This window comes from Palaemon carinicauda, chromosome 14 (genome assembly GCF_036898095.1).
Source record: "Palaemon carinicauda isolate YSFRI2023 chromosome 14, ASM3689809v2, whole genome shotgun sequence".
NCBI lineage: Eukaryota > Metazoa > Arthropoda > Malacostraca > Decapoda > Palaemonidae > Palaemon > Palaemon carinicauda.
The window spans coordinates 4079365-4101864 of NC_090738.1; the positions used below are offsets into that span (position 1 = coordinate 4079365).

Consider the following 22500-nt stretch of genomic DNA (forward strand, 5'->3'; position numbering starts at 1 on the left):
AGTGTGTTAATGAAGAACGGAACAAACAAGCAAAACTTAAAAATCCTTTTTACGGGTGAGGTGCCTTCACGAGATGGGTGGTCTGCCAAGCATGTCTCATGTTGGCTAATGAGAGTTCGAGGCTGTATTCCCTTGATGCTCCACAGCTTACTACTTCAAATTCCTTCAACAAGCCGCCTAATTCCATCTTAACAACTTTCCGCAAACTACAACATGAAAAAAGTTCATTTTAAAAAATATTGCCTATTTTAGCATAATGTTTAAAAATAAAGAATTAGTACTATATTTTGGTATTCTATGTTGAACTTAAAGCCTCTTTGCTTCTATTTTCAGCAATACTTTACTAATATAGACTATTTAATCTCAAATACAACAGAATTTTATATCTTCAGAAAGTGGAGATAATAAGCTTTTAGATAAAGAAAGAAGATGTCAGATCCTCTTTCATAACTAATATCTAGAAATAGGGCCTCACCTTGTCCCAGCATTGGGTGTGATGTCAAAGCCAGCAGCTTTGTTAAGATTCTCCCAGTGTCTTGCTCGCAAACCCTTGTTACATAACACGGCCACAAGAGGCAAGTGTTCTTTGAAGTCCTTAATTTGCTGCATTGCAAGAGCACAAACCCTTAAAGGGCCAGGCAAGTTGTCAGGGTTTGGGTCATCTAAGTTCATGCGGGCCTTTCGAGGGTCACCGTCAAGTGCCTGCTGCTTAAATTTGGTCTTGAAAGCCTTACGCAGACGGAAGAGTTCCCTATCAAAGAAAATTCATAGAAAAGGGGGACTTTGGTCTTGAGATATATTTAAAGCAAATTTAATCTTACATACAGTATACTTATATTGCGCTGTATTGGAATTATGTTCATCTATTAATATAGCTCGTAAATGGCAGTGTAAAAAAAAAAAAGTATGTGTAATACTAGAAGTTTTGCATAAATGGCTTTTGAGTAGATTAATTACTTTCCTAAAATTACAAAGACTTTAGTTGTTTTTGCTAGAAAAAGTTGAGAAACTAACATTTTCTGAACATCGAGCCTTCTAGCGATGGTAAAATCATTTTGAATTAAAATATCTTTACATGAAAGGCATTTAACAAGTTTTCTTGAATGTTATAAACCTTTGTCACATTTTCATCACAAAATTCCTTAGCTAGATTTAGTTTAAATTTAAAGGCTGTCCCTCATGTCTGATACCTGATACTTTCCCAGAGATATAAAAAGTTTCTCCATTTCTATAGAACAGACTATCTGACATCCTTATCTAAATATAGAATATATGAGTTATCTAGTACCCTGGCCACATCTTGATCTTCAACAAAAAGCAAATTTGATGCAAAAATTTATGCATATATAAGAAATGTCTTTAAAGTAAAAAATGTTTAAATTATAATGAAATAGTAACAAAGCTTTGCAAAAATTTTTATGATGCGATGAAATAAAGTTTCGAGGGTATGGCAAGAAAATTTCAAAGCAAAGATAAGTTTGTATTTATTATCACAAACACCGAAGGGGAGAGGAAGGGCAGAATAAAAGTAAAAACACGCCAAGCTGGAAATCAATTGTAGCATTTCATCATTCTCTAAAGATAGATAGTTTGGGTAGCAAATGAAAGAAGTTTATACAAAAGATGATGAACTTATATCACCACTTGATACATTTTATTATTCAGTAATTCTAAGGAGACATTTCAAGTCTAGGTCTTTTTGTCTGCTGCCAGGGTAAGGAATTCTCTGCATGTTTCCTAAGATAATGGTTATTTAAATATACCAGGTTGGATGTCACATAAAGCTTTTTGAAAATACACAAATAATTCTATGAACTATTTATGGTTTCAGGAGTTTCTACCTACATCCAAATTTAAGGGATTCTATCATCCTTTGTCAAAGCTCAAAAATCCTTGACTATTACAAAAACATCAACAAATTAAAAGGCTGTCTTACCAAAGGAAGTTTTTTAAATATTTTACGCAATACTCATCAGACTTAGTTTGACAAACAATATTTCAATAACTCATAACCACATATCCGTGGCAAAATTAAGAAAAAATTCAAGTCATAACTTAATTGGAGTTAATGCTTAAGAACAAGTCACCATAAACCTTTTCAAGTACCGTATATGTTTTTGAAATTAGATTCATGTATTTGGGCCAATTAACCCAGTGCTGGGGCCTGTGTGCCCATTCAGCACTTCATTGCATCTAGAATAACACTCGAGAGTTACACTGTGAGGTAAGAGTTGAAAGTCATTGAACAGCAAGATGAAAGAAAGGAATCAAGGAGTCAAGTATAAGGAATAAAGCAAGATGAAAGAAAGGAAGCAAGAAGTCAAGTATAAGGATATAAAGCAGGATACAAGAAAGGAAGCAAAGAGTTAAGTATAAGGATATAAAGCAGGATACAAGAAAGGAAGCAAGAAATCAAGTATAAGGAATAAAGCAAGATGAAAGAAAGGAAGCAAGGAGTCAAGTATAAGGATATAAAGCAGGATACAAGAAAGGAAGCAAAGAGTTAAGTATAAGGATATAAAGCAGGATACAAGAAAGGAAGCAAGAAATCAAGTATAAGGATATAAAGCAAGACGAAAGAAAGGAAGCAAGGATTCATGTATAAGGATATAAAGCAAGATGAAAGAAAGGAAGCAAGGAGTCAAGTATAAGGATATAAAGCAAGATACAAGAAAGGAAGCAAGGAGTCAAGTATAAGGATATAAAGCAAGACGAAAAAAAGGAAGTTAGAAGTCAAGTATAAGGATATAAAGCAAGTTGAAAGAAAGGAAGCAAGGAGTCAAGTATGAGGAATAAAGCAAGATGAAAGAAAGGAAGCAAGAAGTCAAGTATAAGGATATAGAGCAGGATACAAGAAAGGAAGCAAGAAGTCAAATATAAGGAATAAAGCAAGATGAAAGAAAGGAAACAAGGAGTCAAGTATAAGGATAAAAAGAAGGATACAAGAAAGGAAGCAAGGAGTCAAGTATAAGGATATAAAGCAGGATAAAAAAAAGGAAGCAAGAAGTCAAGTATAAGGAATAAAGCAAGATGAAAGAAAGGAAGCAAGGAGTCAAGTATAAGGATATAAAGCAGGATACAAGAAAGGAAGCAATGAGGTAAGTATAAGGATATAAAGCAGGATACAAAAAAAGGAAGCAAGAAGTCAGGAAATAAAGCAAGACGAAAGAAAGGAAGCAAGGATTCATGTATAAGGATATAAAGCATGATGAAATAAAGGAAGCAAGGAGTCAAGTATAAGGATATAAAGCAAGATGAAAGAAAGGAAGCAAGGAGTTAAGTATAAGGATATAAAGCAGGATACAAGAAAGGAAGCATGAAGTCAAGTATAAGGAAATAAAGCAAGACGAAAGAAAGGAAGCAAGGATTCATGTATAAGGATATAAGGCAAGATGAAAGAAAGGAAGCAAGGAGTCAAGTATAAGGATATAAAGCAAGACGAAAGAAAGGAAGCAAGAAGTCAAGTATAAGGAAATAAAGCAAGATGAAAGAAAGGAAGCAAGGAGTCAAATATAAAGTATAAAACAAGATGAAAGAAAGGAAGCAAGGAGTCAAGTATAAGGATATAAAGCAATATGAAAGAAAGGAAGCAAGGAGTCAAGTATAAGGATATAAAGCATGATACAAGAAAGGAAGCAAAAAGTCAAATATAAGGATATAAAGCAAGATGAAAGAAAGGAGGCAAGGAGTCAAGTATAAAGATATAAAGCAGGATACAAGAAAGTAAGCAAGAAGTCAGGTATAAGGAAATAAAGCAAGACGAAAGAAAGGAAGCAAGGATTCATGTATAAGGATATAAAGCAAGATGAAAGAAAGGAAGGAAGAAGTCAAGTATAAGGATATAAAGCAGGATACAAGAAAGGAAGCAATGAGGTAAGTATAAGGATATAAAGCAGGATACAAAAAAAGGAAGCAAGAAGTCAGGAAATAAAGCAAGACGAAAGAAAGGAAGCAAGGATTCATGTATATGGATATAAAGCAAGATGAAAGAAAGGAAGCAAGGAGTCAAGTATAAGGATATAAAGCATGATGAAAGAAAGAAATCAAGAAGTCAGGTATAAGGATATAAAGCAAGATGAAAGAAAGAAATCAAGAAGTCAGGTATAAGGATATAAAGCAAGATGAAAGAAAGGAAGCAAGGACTCAAGTATAAGGATATAAAGCAAGATGAAAGAAACAAATCAAGAAGTCAAGTATAAGGATATAAAGCAAGATGAAAGAAAGGAAGCAAGAAGTCAGGTATAAGGAAATAAAACAAGATGAAAGAAAGGAAGCAAGGAGTCAAGTATAAGGATATAAAGCATGATGAAAGAAAGGAAGCATGAAGTCAAGTATAAGGATATAAAGCATGATGAAAGAAAGGAAGCATGAAGTCAAGTATAAGGATATAAAGCATGATGAAAGAAAGGAAGCATGAAGTCAAGTATAAGGATATAAAGCAAGATGAAAGAAAGGAAGCAAGAAGTCAGGTATAAGGATATAAAGCAATATGAAAGAAAGGAAGCAAGGAGTCAAGTATAAGGATATAAAGCATGATGAAAGAAAGGAAGCATGAAGTCAAGTATAAGGATATAAAGCATGATGAAAGAAAGGAAGCATGAAGTCAAGTATAAGGATATAAAGCAAGATGAAAGAAAGGAAGCAAGGACTCAAGTATAAGGATATAAAGCAAGATGAAAGAAAGGAAGCATGAAGTCAAGTATAAGGATATAAAGCAATATGAAAGAAAGGAAGCAAGGAGTCAAGTATAAGGATATAAAGCATGATGAAAGAAAGGAAGCATGAAGTCAAGTATAAGGATATAAAGCATGATGAAAGAAAGGAAGCATGAAGTCAAGTATAAGGATATAAAGCAAGATGAAAGAAAGGAAGCAAGGACTCAAGTATAAGGATATAAAGCAAGATGAAAGAAAGGAAGCAAGAAGTCAGGTATAAGGAAATAAAACAAGATGAAAGAAAGGAAGCAAGAAGTCAAGTATAAGGATATAAAGCAATATGAAAGAAAGGAAGCAAGAAGTCAAGTATAAGGATATAAAGCAAGATGAAAGAAAGGAAGCATGAAGTCAAGTATAAGGATATAAAGCATGATGAAAGAAAGGAAGCAAGGAGTCAAATATAAGGATATGAAGCCAGATGAAAGAAAGGAAGCAAGAAGTCAGGTATAAGGAAATAAAACAAGATGAAAGAAAGGAAGCAAGAAGTCAAGTATAAGGATATAAAGCAATATGAAAGAAAGGAAGCAAGAAGTCAAGTATAAGGATATAAAGCAAGATGAAAGAAAGGAAGCATGAAGTCAAGTATAAGGATATAAAGCATGATGAAAGAAAGGAAGCAAGGACTCAAGTATAAGGATATAAAGCCAGATGAAAGAAAGGAAGCAAGAAGTCAGGTATAAGGAAATAAAACAAGATGAAAGAAAGGAAGCAAGAAGTCAAGTATAAGGATATAAAGCAATATGAAAGAAAGGAAGCAAGAAGTCAAGTATAAGGATATAAAGCAAGATGAAAGAAAGGAAGCATGAAGTCAAGTATAAGGATATAAAGCAATATGAAAGAAAGGAAGCAAGGAGTCAAATATAAGGATATGAAGCCAGATGAAAGAAAGGAAGCGAGGAATCAAGTATAAGGAAATAAAGCAAGTGCTGCAGCTAAGGACCGAAGGAATGCTGCAAAGAACCTTAAGTACTGAAATGCCTTGATACACCACATGAGGTGCACTGATGGCACAACGCCCCCTACAGAGGTATTTGTTTTTAGGTACAGTTATTCAAGTGTAATAATTATGGAATGCATTAGCGTTAATTATTATGTATATATATATTATAGAACAGAAAGAAAATTTTACATTTACAACACTCATTTTGATGCAAACATGTCATAGCATGCATAGAATAGGACAGACCATAAAAGGAGGATAATTGATAAAGATGTTAAGTAAATCCTTTGAAATGTATGAAGCTGTAGTACACTGTAACGGCCATTATTGTAGTCGTGTAGATGTGACCTCAGTAGTATGATACGTTATCTTAGTGTATAAAAAAATATGAAAATGGACTTAAAATGCTCTGTTTATCAAAACAAGTAAGCAAAAGTATTCGGAAAGAACCATAGTAATAAAACTAAGCATCTAATCAAAAATACCGCTCTGTATCATCTGGCGAGAAGGGATCACTGGAATGAATAAAAAAGTTGGAAATTCATTGTTATTGACTGAGGTAGACTCAAAACAAACAAGGAACAATATCACTAGTATTCCTGTAGATGAGGCTACAAAACACGGGATTATCTTCACTATCACACAAGAAGGTAAATTATTGCAAGGATAAGTTCAGTTATAAATGGAGTTGGAGTTTAGCACTTCACAACAGTAAGAAATGTCAACTACCTTCGTCACCTGGCAACGTACTGATTGACACAGAGAAAGGTTTGAAGAGGGCATTATCGGACAAAAGGTAATAGGTCTGTTGCTTGGTTAATTCACTAGACACAAGGAGAGGAAAAGGGCATATTCATAAGGTAGAGTAAGGAAAAATATATACAATAATTATATGGTTATAATACGTCGAAGTAGGGTCAATACACAATGGTAGGCTATTCACGTAAATCAATACCTGCTCATTTGATTGTTTGTAAACACCAAAGGCTTAATTCTAACCCATTATATAATCAGTACTTACCTGAATATCAGTGTAAATTAATTCCTACCCATTGTATATAATATACGTTACCTTAACAGCAGTGTAAAATTACATTTGAAGGGAACACACAAGAGAAAAATTTAACAGATAATTTCATACTTTTCCAAGCAATAATATTAGGGTAGCCACTATGAATATGATAGAAGAAACCAAACCATGAAAAACTACTGTTCTATGTTATTCGTTTATCTAAAACATATTTATTGCTCAAATATTGAAAATCAAAGATAGAATAAAAAATTTTCAAGTCTGAGAGTTAAAGGTGAGCAACTACCATTAAATATCATAGCTACTTCAGAAACACTACTGAGAGTTTAAATCTTAAAAAAAAAAAAAATACGAAAAACACTTATTGCTTGCATTAGGTATATGAAAAATATTAGAGAGTGTCTACTAGGAAAGCCAGTCTTTCTTCTTGATAGCAGGCTACAGTTATAGAAAACTGTATAGTATAGGTAATATGTTTCAGGGTCATTAGCAGCTACTATGAAGAGAATCAGTTTCTCGGAAAATATAGCCAGTTAATTAGTACTTTTACAGAGCACAGTTTCAACAATAATATAAAGGTACAGTATTCATCTCTGCATATAACAAAAGTCAAAGTACTTCATTGAAGAGGTTTTCTAATAAGTATCATTATACAATAGGCCTACTGTACATACTTAATATCCAAAGACCAATTATTTCTATGAAACTCTCCGGATTGCTTCCATCTTGAAGCTGTTCAAGTATCAACTTCCTCAAAATAGAATTTATTTGCTTCTATCCTTGCAAAATGCCTTCCCCTCTACGAACCATTGCGCCATCTGGAAGTAAACGACAACCATCTATAGTCTATTTTTTTATAGCGGTGCATATTTGCACCGACTCACAGAGGGGCCCTTTTAGCTCGGAAAGGTTCCTGATACCTGATTGGTCGGAAGTATTTTTGTCCGGATACCTTCATTGTTCTTGAATAATCACCAAGTAATGTGAATCGAAACTTATTTATTAACCTATATTTCTCCATCAGATATATCTGTTGTCAATAAACAATGTGAAAGAATAAATATATTATAAAGAATCGTATTGGTAAGTCTAAATTTAATAACACAATCCGTCGAAGTCAACGACAGCAGCTTATTTTCGGATGCACGCTTTGTAATTTTGTAATTTTTCACATATTTTAACACAAATTGGGATAAATTACACTCAGCATAAGTTTAACATGTTATTATAAACTTTCTTTGAATACCAGAATTTACCAAAAACATGGAATTAATAAAACCCGATATTTGTGAAAACTTATGGGGAGGTAAAAGAACAGCCTGTAGCGGCCTGGCAGGAAAACAATCCCTTCTGACTCGTAGACGCAGTTTTTTTTTCTTTCGTAATATAGTTCAGCCTATTCCTTTCAGTTCAAATAGTCTTGCATTGTCTCTCTTCGTATTAGTTTGCTTAGTATTTTCCCACATTCCTGTTCCTCACCTAATATCTATCTATTTTATGCACCGCTATAAAAAATAGACTATAGTTGATGATGCGTCATAGTTCCTGTGTCCATTCCGCTTTTCAGTTAGGTGTTCACATTTCGGATGTCTATATTTTTCATGGTAATTCAAATTGGAATTTCATGTTATTTAAATCTAAATTTGGAAATCTCTATTTGGGTATGCTATAAAAGCCAGAGAAAAATGTTCAATGTGAACTAATAAATATCAATGTGTTTGTAGATTATTCCCATATTTGTGCAATACGCCGGTCACAGTATTATGAGCTTTGCTTTGTGTGTATGGGGAAGGCTGTTCACTTACATTCCTCAGTTTTTGTGGTTCTAACCTACCCTAACGCAACCTAACCAACCTAGCCTAACCTAATATAACCTTTGTCAGCTGATACCTGATCGTTTTGGTTGTTCAAACGTAAAGTAAATTAATGTACAGTATACTATTACTAGTTTGCATTGCTCCCGTTTAGTTTAGAGAGAATCCACAGAATAAACATTTTTCGCGTTACGAAGTATAGCGAAAAATAATTGGTCTACCGACATGTAAGCGGATGATAGTGTCTTGTTACTTAATTTTGGTTGTTATGTAGGCAGCCGCCAATAAGATTTCAGTGTAGGGTAAAACATATTTGATGTTTGAAGAGGTATTTTCTAAGTGGTCACTTCTAGCGCACGCTAGCCCGCTGCCCGGGCAAGTCGAATTTATCAGCATGGACGCCAGGAAGGGTCAAATTACAGTTTCAGAAGTGAATAGTGTTTTCACGCTAGCAATCTGAATGATTAACAGTTTCAAGAAGCAATGGACAGTCTATTATCCGCTTTCAAGCAGAATATTCAACAAGCATCCGCATCTCAATAAAATAAGACAGAAAACCATTTAAATGAGCATCGCGTTATTTTGAAGAAATTGATACGGATACCAATGAAAGCTTAAGATGCGATTGCTCGTCAACTTGGAGGACAAGAAACGTCTAAAACTGATGTAGAAATGAGTCAGTCCGCAAAGAGCAGCATCGCCGGAAGTATCAAGCTTGTTAATGATAGAAAGTTTGTGGATTCGATTCATATAAACTTGAATGGAAGATGTTTAGAGTTCAATGAGGGCCGAGAAAGGAATTTGGAGCCAGAAACTTGTCAAGAAAGACGTCAAAAAGGTAGGTGAAAATTTAACTGGGTTTGTTTTGTATACCTTGCAGTTGTTACAAGAAAATTGGAACTTTGTTTTTGAATTGCCTATTGGTCGTTCATATTCACAATACAATGAACTGGAGAAAATTGGGTCTGGTAAAGGTCGATTACAAATTTCACTTAAATCCGTTCCTATGTTTATTGGATTGAATAACAATAGGTCAGTGAGGAATGAATCTGAATTTATTACAAGTTTAGAATTCGTTAGAAAGAGAATGGGTGACACTGGTACCTCAGTCAACAAAGTCATTATTCCTTTGATGGTGGCCAAGAATGGAAATGGTAAGCAAGGAACTGGTTCTTTATTACAAGCTTATTAATGTTTATTTTCACACATTTAAGTTTCGAAACAAAAATTCATGTACAACCTAAGAAATGTTAAAGATCGAGGATTAGAAATTTACTTTTGGTGTAAAGTCTGCTTATCGCATAGAAACATATCAAAACATCTGCCCTATGTTTCTCATTGGAGAAAAAATTTAACATTTTGTTTATAATGGATTATCTTTCGGTAATTTTGTAAAGCGGGGGTACATCTTTACCAAAGTTCTTAGAGAGCCTGTTAGATATTTGAGATCTAAGGGAGTGAAGATTATAGTATTTTTAAATGAAGGAAGAGGCTATTTAGCCGGTCCCGGTAAAATAGACAAACCTACCTTTAAGCTTATTTTGCCGGTCCCGGTAAAATGGACGAACCTGCTTTTAAGCTTATTTAGCCGGTAAATATTATAAATAATGGCAATAAAATGAAATAAATTACAAAACACTTAAAAGAAATTTATTTATATAATTTTAAAGACAATTTTGAATCTTGTTCACTACAAATTAAAAAAAAAATCATTAAAACGATTATTTTAATCAATTATTACAATAAATACAGCTGTCTTAGAATTTTTAGGCATAACAGTCTCTGCAAATCCAAAACTTTCCTTTCGGGAGCGTTATTTTACCAATACACTTAAGGTGCACCCACTGAAGACAACAGTCACAGACCACAGAATCCATCTTGCTCAAATCCTGACTACAGAGCTCACACGTCCACCGTGCTGACAATCTTGAGGCTTCATAAACATGCTCTACAGCTCTCCAACCGTCTGAATCAAAATATCGGCAGATTTTGTGGATTGAAACATTTTCATCCAGACATGCTGATGGAATTGAAGAAGGGTTTTGTTCTACCGCATTTTCAAAGAGAACCTTTCCACGCATGGCACAGATGGCATCTTTATCACTTACAAAGTAGCCAAGTACCTGTAGATCCCTGTCATTAGATGGTTTTTTGATGAATGAAGTTGGCTTATCAAGTCTTGACTTTTTCTTTGGAAGTCCCAGAACATTATTGTTTGATCCTTTAGGTCTACCCCTTTTCTTGGCTTTTGGAGGCAAAGTGACATTGTCTAGTTTAGGATTAGCAGGTTCTGGAACTGCACTGTTCTCAGTAAAAGTGGGTGGTTCTGTTTCACAATCGGCTACAGATAATTCTGTACCTGTAGGAATTAAGTCAGAATTCTGTATATCTGGCAAATCACCCCGTTTTGTGCATTCAGTGATGCTGAAATTATGGTCAATTGGCATGTCAATCACTGGCACATCCTGCATGTTTGTCTATTTTACCGGACCGGCAAAATAAGCTTGAAAGTAGGTTTGTCTATTTTACCGGGACCGGTTAAATAAGCTTAAAAGTAGGTTTGTCTATTTTACCGGGACCGGTTAAATAGCCTATTCGTTAAAGGAAGGCATAGCTACGGATGGTTACTTTGAAGGGGCATTAAATGCTAGCTATTTGCTTCAAAAGTATTTTTAAGACTTGGGGGTTTTTTTTGTAGATAAGTGTAATTGGGTTCAGACTCAAAATTGTATTTGGTAAGGTTCACAGTGGAATAATAATACGGGAGGCACATTTCGTAACTGAAATGGTAAACTATGTCGTTTAAGACCTTGTTTAGATGCCAAACATTCTGAAATTACAAATACTCTATTATCGCGCAAATCTTTTGGCTATAATTGTCTGTTAAAATTAGTAATACAGTATTTCTGTATTGGGCAAAGCTAGCTGGAAACCTATTGTGGAAATATCGGTAGTTGCTCTGGTTGGGATCACGTTTAAACGCAGAAATTCACTCGTGTTTTTTTTTTTTTTTTTTTTTTTTTAATGGGGGTGGTTGTTCCTTTTATTTTATATGTGCATCACCTCGAATTTAGGAATAGAAAAGAGATTAAATGCATAAAAACCATTTCTAGCTCTCCTTCTCTCCCTTTCTTTGGTATTATCTAGGGTCAACCGGCAGGGTGCGCTGCAATGCAATTTAATGTTTTACTTTGTTTATACATAAAAGAGACTTCGGAGTGAAGTGAGGACTACAATTTTTTCGCGTTACGAAGTATAGCGAAAAATAATTGTCCTAACATGCAAGCAGATGATAGTGTCTTGTTACTTACTTTCGGTTGATATGTAGGCAGTGGCCAATGAGATTCCAGGTAAAACGTATTCGATGTTTGAAGAGATATTTACTAAGTGACTGGTCACTTTCTAGCGTACGCTAGCCCAAGCAAGTCGAATTTATTATCATTATTATTATTATTAATTTCATATACAAATAAGAGTAAGGTTCCCCCACTCAGTTTGGATTCCTCTGCATTATTGCCGTGGGTACACAGGTTTCCATAGTTTTTTTCAAAAATTAAAAGATTTTGTTTTTTATCTATGGTTTTTCCTGGGCGGCAGAGGAGGCTTATATATTAATTTGAATGAGTTTATTGTTCATTTTGTTTTAAATATGCAATGCTATATCAATACAAAAGTGTTTGTAGAAGTTATTGGAGTATTCAATGTCATATCTATACTGATTCATTGAAAAAATAAACCTGGCATCAACCGGCACAGTGCTCTGTAATGTAGAGTCAACCTGCATGGTGCACTGTAATAAGGGTCAACCGGGACGGTGTGCTGTAATGTAGGGAAAACCCACACTGTGCGCTATAATGAGGGTCAACCTACATGGTGCACTGTAATAAGAGTCAACCGGCACGGTGCGCTATAATGTAGGGTCAACCGACAGTGTGCGCTATGAAGAGCGTCAACCTGCATGGCGCGCTGTAATATAGGGTCAACAGATATGATGCACTGTAATAAGGGTCAATCGGCACGGTGTACTGTAATGTAGGGTCAACCGACACTGTGCACTATAATGACGGTCAACCGGCATGGTGCACTGTATTGTAGGGTCAACAGGCAAGGTGCACTGTAATAAGGGTCAACCGGCACGGTGAGCTGTAATGTAGGGTCAACAGGCACGGTGCACTGTAATAAGGGTCAACCGGCACGGTGCGCTGTAATGTAGGGTCAACAGGCACGGCGCACTGTAATAAGGGTCAACCGGCACTGTGAGCTGTAATGAGGGTCAACCGGCACGGTGCACTGTAATGTAAGGTCAACCAACACTGTCCGCTATAATGAGGGTCAACCTGCATGGTGCGCTGTAATGAGGGTCAACCGTCACTGTGCGCTGTAATTAGGGTCAACCTGCACGGTGCACTGTAATGTAGGGTCAACCGACACTGTTCGCTATAATGAGGGTCAACCTGCATGGTGCACTGTAATAAGAGTCAACCGGCACGGTGCGCTGTAATGTAGGGTCAACCGACACTGTGCGCTATAATGAGGGTCAACCTGCACAGTGCACTGTAATGTAGGGTCAACCGACACTGTTCGCTATAATGAGGGTCAACCTGCATGGTGCACTGTAATAAGAGTCAACTGGCACGGTGCGCTGTAATGTAGGGTCAACCGACACTGTGTGCTATAATGAGGGTCAACCTGCACAGTGCACTGTAATGTAGGGTCAACCGACACTGTGCGCTATAATGAGGGTCAACCTGCATGGTGTGCTGTAATGTAGGGTCAACAGGCATGGTGCACTGTAATAAGGGTCAATCGGCATGGTGTATTGTAATATAGGGTCCACTGACACTGTGCGCTATAATGAGGGTCAACCTGCATGGTGCACTGTAATAAGAGTCAACCGGCATGGTGCGCTGTAATGTAGGGTCAACCGACACTGTGCGCTATAATGAGGGTCAACCTGCACAGTGCACTGTAATGTAGGGTCAACCGACACTGTTCGCTATAATGAGGGTCAACCTGCATGGTGCACTGTAATAAGAGTCAACCGGCACGGTGCGCTGTAATGTAGGGTCAACCGACACTGTGCGCTATAATGAGGGTCAACCTGCACAGTGCACTGTAATGTAGGGTCAACCGACACTGTGCGCTATAATGAGGGTCAACCTGCATGGTGTGCTGTAATGTAGGGTCAACAGGCATGGTGCACTGTAATAAGGGTCAATCGGCATGGTGTATTGTATAGGGTCCACTGACACTGTGCGCTATAATGAGGGTCAACCTGCATGGTGCGCTGTAATGTAGGGTCAACAGGCACGGTGCACTGTAATAAGGGTCAACCGGCACGGTGCGATGTAATGTAGGGTCAACAGGCACGGCAGCTGTAATAAGGATCAACCGCCACAGTGTGCTATAATGTAGGGTCAACCGGCACTGTGCGCTGCAATGATCGTCAACCGGCACGGTGCACTGTAATGTAGGGTCAACCGACACTGTGCGTTATAATGAGGGTCAACCTGCATGGTGCACTGTAATAAGGGTAAACTGGCACGGTGCGCTGTAATGTAGGGTCAACAGGCACGGCAGCTGTAATAAGTGTTAACCGGCACGGTGTGCTGTAATGTAGGGTCAACTGGCACGGTGCGCTGTAATGTAGGGTCAACCGACACAGTGAGATGTGATGTAGGGTCAATCGACACAGTGAGATGTGATGTAGGGTCAACCAGCACGGTGCTCTGTGATGTAAGGTCAACCGGCACTGTGCGCTGTAATGAGGGTCAACCGGCACAGTGCGCTGTAATGTAGGGTCATAGGGTCCACCGGCACAGTGAGATGTGATGTAGGGTCAACCGGCACGGTGCTCTGTAATGTTAGGTCAACCGGCATGGTGCGCTGTTATGTAGTGTCAACCGGCACCTTATGCTGTAATGAAGGGTCAACAGGCACAGTGCATTGTAATGTAAGGTCAACCAGCACGGTGCGCTGTTATGTAGGGTCAACCGGCATGGTGAGCTGTAATGGAGACCAACTGGCATGATGCGCTGTAATGGGGACCAACCGACACGGTGCGCTTTAATGTAGAGTCAACCGGAACCCTATGCTGTAATGTAGGGTCAACAGGCACAGTGCACTGTAATGTAAGGTCAACCAGCACGGCGCGCTGTAATGTAGGGTCAACTGGCACGGTGCGCTATAATGTAGGGTCGACCCTCATGGTGCGCTGTAATGTAGGATCAAGGGTCAACTGGCACGGTTCGCTGTAATGTTGAGGCAACCAGCACGGTGCGCTGTAATGTAGGGTCGACCCTCATGGGGCGCTGTAATGTAGGATCAAGGGTCAACCAGCATGGTGCGCTGTAATGTAGGATCAAGGGTCAACCAGCATGGTGCGCTGTAATGTAGGATCAAGGGTCAACCAGCATGGTGCGCTATAATGTAGGATCAAGGGTCAACCAGCATGGTGCGCTGTAATGTAGGATCAAGGGTCAACCAGCATGGTGCGCTGTAATGTTGAGGCAACCAGCACGGTGCGCTGTAATAGGGGTCAACTGGCACAGTACGCTGTAATGAGGGTCAACCGGCAAGGTGCGCTGTAGTGTAGGGTCAACCGGCATGGTGCGCTGTAATGGGGACCAACCGACACGGTGGCCTTTAATGTAGAGTCAACTGGCACCCTAAGCTGTAAAGTAGGGTGAACAGGCAAAGTGCATTGTAATGTAAGGTCAACCAGCACGGTGCGCTGTAATGTACGATCAACCGGCACGGTGCGCTGTAATGTAGGGTCGACCCTTATGGTGCACTGTACTGTAGGATCAAGGGTCAACTGGCACAGTGCGCTTTAATGTAGGGTCAACCGCCATGGTGCGATGTAATGTAGGGTCAACCGGCACGGTGCCCTGTAATGTAGAATCAACCGACATGGTGTGCTGTAATGTAGGGTCAACTGGCATGGTGCGCTGTAACAATGGTCAACCGGCACGGTGCGCTGTAATGTAGGGTCAACCGGCACGGTGCCCTGTCATGTAGGATCAACCGACATGGTGTGCTGTAATGTAGGGGTAACCGGCACGGTGCGCTGTAATGTAGGGTCAACCAGCATGGTACGCTGTAATGGGGTTATGTAGGGTCAACTAGCACGGTGCGCTGTATTGTAGGGTCAACGGGCACGGTGCGCTGTAACGAGGGTCAACCGGCACGGTGCGCTGTAATGTAGGGTCAACCGGCACGGTGCCCTGTAATGTAGGATCAACCGACATGGTGTGCTGTAATGTGGGGTCAACCGGCACGGTGCGCTGTAATGTAGGGTCAACCAGCATGGTACGCTGTAATGGGGTTATGTAGGGTCAACAAGCACGGTGTGCTGTAATGTAGGGTCAACTGGCACGGTGTGCTGTAACGAGGGTCAACCGGCACGGTGCGCTGTAATGTAGGGTCAACCGGCACGGTGCCCTGTCATGTAGGATCAACCGACATGGTGTGCTGTAATGTAGGGGTAACCGGCACGGTGCGCTGTAATGTACGGTCAACCAGCATGGTACGCTGTAATGGGGTTATGTAGGGTCAACTAGCACGGTGCGCTGTAATGTAGGGTCAACTGGCACGGTGCGCTGTAACTAGGGTCACCGGCACGGTGCGCTGTAATGTAGGGTCAACTGGCACGGTGCCCTGTAATGTAGGATCAACTGAAATGGTGTGCTGTAATGTAGGGTCAACCGGCACGGAGCGCTGTAATGTAGGGTTAACCAGCATGGTACGCTGTAATGGGGTTATGTAGGGTCAACTAGCACGGTGCGCTGTAATGTAGGGTCAACTGGCCCGGTGCGCTGTAACCAGGGTCAACTGGCACTGTGCATTGTAATGTGGGTCAACCGGCATGGTGCGCTGTAATGTAACGTCAACCAGCACGGTGCGCTGTAATGTAGGGTCAACCAGCATGGTACGCTGTAATGGGGTTATGTAGGGTCAACTAGCACGGTGCGCTGTAATGTAGGGTCAACTGGCACGGTGCGCTGTAACGAGGGTCAACCGGCACGGTGCGCTGTAATGTAGGGTCAACCGGCACGGTGCCCTGTAATGTAGGATCAACCGACATGGTGTGCTGTAATGTAGGGTCAACCGGCACAGCACGCTGTAATGTAGGGTTAACCAGCATGGTACGCTGTAATGGGGTTATGTAGGGTCAACTAGCACGGTGCGCTGTAATGTAGGGTCAACTGGCCCTGTGCGCTGTAACGAGGGTCAACCGGCACTGTGCGTTGTAATATGGGTCAACCGGCACGGTGCGCTGTAATGTAACATCAACCAGCACGGTGCACTGTAATGTAGGGTCAACCAGCATGGTACGCTGTAATGGGGTTATGTAGGGTCAACTAGCACGGGGTGTTGTAATATAGGGTCAACTGGCACGGTGCGCTGTAACGAGGGTCAACCGGCACGGTGCCCTGTAATGTAGGATCAACCGGCACGGTGCCCTGTCATGTAGGATCAACCGACGTGGTGTACTGTAATGTAGGGGTAACCGGCACGGTGCGCTGTAATGTAGGGTCAACCAGCATGGTACGCTGTAATGGGGTTATGTAGGGTCAACTAGCACGGTGCGCTGTAATGTAGGGTCAACTGGCACGGTGCGCTGTAACGAGGGTCAACCGGCACGGTGCGCTGTAATGTAGGGTCAACCGGCACGGTGCCCTGTAATGTAGGATCAACCGACATGGTGTGCTGTAATGTAGGGTCAACCGGCACAGCACGCTGTAATGTAGGGTTAACCAGCATGGTACGCTGTAATGGGGTTATGTAGGGTCAACTAGCACGGTGCGCTGTAATGTAGGGTCAACTGGCCCTGTGCGCTGTAACGAGGGTCAACCGGCACTGTGCGTTGTAATATGGGTCAACCGGCACGGTGCGCTGTAATGTAACATCAACCAGCACGGTGCACTGTAATGTAGGGTCAACCAGCATGGTACGCTGTAATGGGGTTATGTAGGGTCAACTAGCACGGGGTGTTGTAATGTAGGGTCAACTGGCACGGTGCGCTGTAACGAGGGTCAACCGGCACGGTGCCCTGTAATGTAGGATCAACCGGCACGGTGCCCTGTCATGTAGGATCAACCGACGTGGTGTACTGTAATGTAGGGGTAACCGGCACGGTGCGCTGTAATGTAGGGTCAACCAGCATGGTACGCTGTAATGGGGTTATGTAGGGTCAACTAGCACGGTGCGCTGTAATGTAGGGTCAACTGGCACGGTGCACTGTAACGAGGGTCAACCGGCACGGTGCACTGTAATGTAGGGCCAACCGGCACGGTGCCCTGTAATGTAGGATCAACTAACATGGTGTGCTGTAATGTAGGGTCAACCGGCACGGCGCGCTGTAATGTAGGGTTAACCAGCAAGGTACGCTGTGATGGGGTTATGTAGGGTCAACTAGCACGGTGCGCTGTAATGTAGGGTCAACTGGCCCGGTGCGCTGTAACGAGGGTCAACCGGCACTGTGCGTTGTAATATGGGTCAACCGGCACGGTGCGCTGTAATGTAACATCAACCAGCACGGTGCGCTGTAATGTAGGGTCAACCAGCATGGTACGCTGTAATGGGGTTATGTAGGGTCAACTAGCACGGTGCGCTGTAATGTAGGGTCAACTGGCACGGTGCGCTGTAACGAGGGTCAACCGGCACAGTGCGCTGTAATGTAGGGTCAACCGGCACGGTGCCCTGTCATGTAGGATCAACCGACATGGTGTGCTGTAATGTAGGGGTAACCGGCACGGTGCGCTGTAATGTAGGGTCAACCAGCATGGTACAATGTAATGGGGTTATGTAGGGTCAACTAGCACGGTGCCCTGTAATGTAGGGTCAACTGGCACGGTGCGCTGTAACGAGGGTCAACCGGCACGGTGCGCTGTAATGTAGGGTCAACCGGCACGGTGCCCTTTAATGTAGGATCAACCGACATGGTGTGCTGTAATGTAGGGTCAACCGGCACGGTGCGCTGTAATGTAGGGTCAACCAGCATGGTACGCTGTAATGGGGTTATGTAGGGTCAACTAGCACGGTGCGCTGTAATGTAGGGTCAACTGGCACGGTGCGCTGTAACGAGGGTCAACCGGCACTGTGCGTTGTAATGTGGGTCAACCGGCACGGTGCGCTGTAATGTAACGTTAACCAGCACGGTGCGCTGTAACGTAGGGTCAACTAGCACGGTGCGCTGTAATGTAGGGTTAACCAGCACGTTGCGCTGTAATGAGGGTCAACTGGCATGGTGCACTGTAATGTAGGATCAACCGACATGGTGTGCTGTAATGTAGGGTCAACCGGCACGGTGCGCTGTAATGTAGGGTCAACCAGCATGGTACGCTGTAATGGGGTTATGTAGGATCAACTAGCACGGTGCGCTGTAATGTAGGGTCAACTGGCACGGTGCGCTGTAACGAGGGTCAACCGGCACGGTGCGCTGTAATGTAGGGTCAACCGGCACGGTGCCCTGTCATGTAGGATCAACCGACATGGTGTGCTGTAATGTAGGGGTAACTGGCACGGTGCGCTGTAATGTAGGGTCAACCAGCATGGTACGCTGTAATGGGGTTATGTAGGGTCAACTAGCACAGTGCGCTGTAATGTAGGGTCAACTGGCACAGTGCGCTGTAACGAGGGTCAACCGGCACGGTGCGCTGTAATGTAGGGTCAACCGGCACGGTGCCCTGTAATGTAGGATCAACCGACATGGTGTGCTGTAACGTAGGGTCAACCGGCAAGGTGCGCTGTAATGTAGGGTCAACCAGCATGGTACGCTGTAATGGGGTTATGTAGGGTCAACTAGCACGGTGCGCTGTAATGTAGGGTCAACTGGCACGGTGCTCTGTAACGAGGGTCAACCGGCACGGTGCGCTGTAATGTAGGGTCAACCGGCACGGTGCCCTGTAATGTAGGATCAACCGACATGGTGTGCTGTAATGTAGGGTCAACCGGCACGGCGCGCTGTAATGTAGGGTTAACCAACATGGTACGCTGTGATGGGGTTATGTAGGGTCAACTAGCACGGTGCGCTGTAATGTAGCGTCAACTGGCCCGGTGCGCTGTAACGAGGGTCAACCGGCACTGTGCGTTGTAATGTGGGTCAACCGGCACGGTGCGCTGTAATGTAACGTCAACCAGCACGGTGCGCTGTAACGTAGGGTCAACCGCCATGGTGCGCTGTAATGTAGGGTCAACCAGCACGTTGCGCTGTAATGAGGGTCAACTGGCATGGTGCACTGTAATGTAAGATCAACCGACATGGTGTGCTGTAATGTAGGGTCAACCGGCACGGTGTGCTGTAATGTAGGGTCAACCAGCATGGTACGCTGTAATGGGGTTATGTAGGGTCAACTAGCACGGTGCGCTGTAATGTAGGGTCAACTGGCACGGTGCGCTGTAACAAGGGTCAACTGGCACGGTGCGCTGTAACAAGGGTCAACCGGCACGGTGCGCTGTAACAAGGGTCAACCGGCACGGTGCGCTGTAATGTAGGGTCAACCGGCACGGTGCCCTGTCATGTAGGATCAACCGACATGGTGTGCTGTAATGTAAGGGTAACCGGCACGGTGCGCTGTAATGTAGGGTCAACCAGCATGGTACGCTGTAATGGAGTTATGTAGGGTCAACTAGCACGGTGCACTGTAATGTAGGGTTAACTGGCACGGTGCGCTGTAACGAGGGTCAACCGGCACGGTGCGCTGTAATGTAGGGTCAACCGGCACGGTGCCCTGTAATGTAGGATCAACCGACATAGTGGGCTGTAATGTAGGGTCAACCGGCACGGCGTGCTGTAATGTAGGGTTAACCAGCATGGTACGCTGTGATGGGGTTATGTAGGGTCAACTAGCACGGTGCGCTGTAATGTAAGGTCAACTGGCCCAGTGCGCTGTAACGAGGGTCAACCGGCACTGTGCATTGTAATGTGGGTCAACCGGCACGGTGCGCTGCAATGTAACGTCAACCAGCACGGTGCGCTGTAACGTAGGGTCAACCGCCAGGTGCGCTGTAATGTAGGGTCAACCAGCACGTTGCGCTGTAATGAGGGTCAACTGGCATGGTGCACTGTAATGTAGGGTCAACTGCCATTGTGCGCTGTAATGTTGGGTCAACCGGCACGGTGCGCTTCAATGAGGGTCAACTGGCACAGTGCGCTGTAATGTATGGTCAACCGGCACAGTGTGCAGTAATTTAGAGCAATGAAAATTATTGTCGATGTCCATACTGTAAATTGTATCTCACTCACTTCATGTACTTTAGATGTGTTCATACAGTCATATACATACATTTCATACCTGACAGAGCGTAGGCTGAAACATGGTAACATCGTGTGAGGGAATATCCGGCTTGACCCTGTAAACCTTGGTTTTAGATAGGTGGAACTAAAGGAAATAAAAGAGAATGTAGCTGACAGATACAGTAGAATCTCACAACAGACTCTTTTATAATATATTTCAGATACAACCGACTAAATTCCAAATACAGTAAGCAAAGTAGTGTTCGATTGACAAAGATCACCGATCACCGTAAAAACTACTTGGTTCCGAGATATTTATATTTATATAATATATATTTATTTAAATAAAAGTAAGAAAACCAATTTTATCTTACCTACTATTAGCATATTTTCATAACAAATAGTCTATTCGAAGAATACATCTATATCATTGAAATCAACTTTATTCTATGCGAGCCCATTAAGATAATGTAAATACTGTACACAGATGACTTTGTCATCTGCTAATTTCAAGCTACAGCTGTTCAGGACAACTGCACATATAAATAACAAATAGTATTTGAAATATGTGTAAAGATGATGTTACTACAAACTTTGTCTTACTGTATCCTTAGAAATTCCAAATAAATGGAATACAGCCGTTTCTATATCATGTTTTTCGTACATCATCATCGTCTCCTCCTACGCCTTTTGACGCAAAGACCTCGGTTAGATTTCGCAAGTCGTCTCCATCTTGAGCTTTTAATTCAATACCTCTCCATACATCATCTACTTCACGCTTCGTCGTCCTCAGCCATTTAGGTCTGATTCTTCCAACTCTTCTAGTGCTTTGTGGAGCCCAGTTTAACTTTTGTTGAACTAATCTCTCTTGGGGAGTGCGAAGAGCATGCCCAGACCATCTCCATCTACCCCTCACCATGATCTCATCCACTTTTAACCATATTTAACTCCCAACATTCTTCTGAGAGCTTTGTTCTCAAATCTACTAAATCTATTGGAGAATGTTTCATTGTCATACCATGATTCATGTCTATACAGTAGCACAGATCTCGCTAAACTGATATAGAGCCTGATTTTTATATGTAATTTCAGGCGATTTGATTTCCAAATTTTACTTAACCTAGCCATTCTCTGATTTGCTCTTTTCAATCTTTCACTAAACTCTAATTCTAAAGACCCTGTATTGGAGATCACAGTTCCTAGATACCTAAATGATTTTTTTCTCATAAATCCAATTTCCTTTCAATTATATTTCATCTTCCATTTCGTATTCCATTCTCATCCCCTTTGTCTTTCTTCTATTTATCTTGAGCTCAACCTCCTATGATATTTCATGCATCCGGTAAACAAGCATTGCAAATCCTGTGGTGTTCTGCTTTTAAGGACAGTGTCATCAGCATACTCAAGGTCACCTAATTTCCTATTACCAATCCATTCCAAATAATTTCAATAACAATAATTTCAATGTTTTTTTTTTAATAATAATTCTATGTTATTAATAATAATGATAATAAAACTAATTCTATAAGCAACAATAATTTTAATAATTTCAATAACTTTAATAATTTTAATAATAATAATTTTGATAATCTTAATAATAATACTTTCAATAACTTTAATATTAATAACAATAATTCTTCTCCACCATCTCCTGATTGTTCTACGCATTACAAAATCCATGAGGAGGATAAACAACACAGGTGAAAACGCATTCCCTTAGAGTACTCCACTGTTCACTGGAATTTCATTTGATAAGACTC

The 22500-nt window shown here is 41.4% G+C and overlaps 1 protein-coding gene across 1 annotated transcript in view; it reads right to left on the reverse strand.

The window, feature by feature from the left end:
• The window catches only part of LOC137653847 (uncharacterized), an 829144-nt gene that overhangs the window by 483294 nt on the left and 323350 nt on the right, over positions 1-22500 (reverse strand). The window contains exons 17-18 of the mRNA XM_068387498.1: positions 476-751; positions 54-206 (exon numbers count right to left, since the gene is read on the reverse strand). Coding sequence (XP_068243599.1) covers positions 54-206; positions 476-751 — 429 coding nt within the window. The remainder of the gene's footprint in view (positions 1-53; positions 207-475; positions 752-22500) is intronic.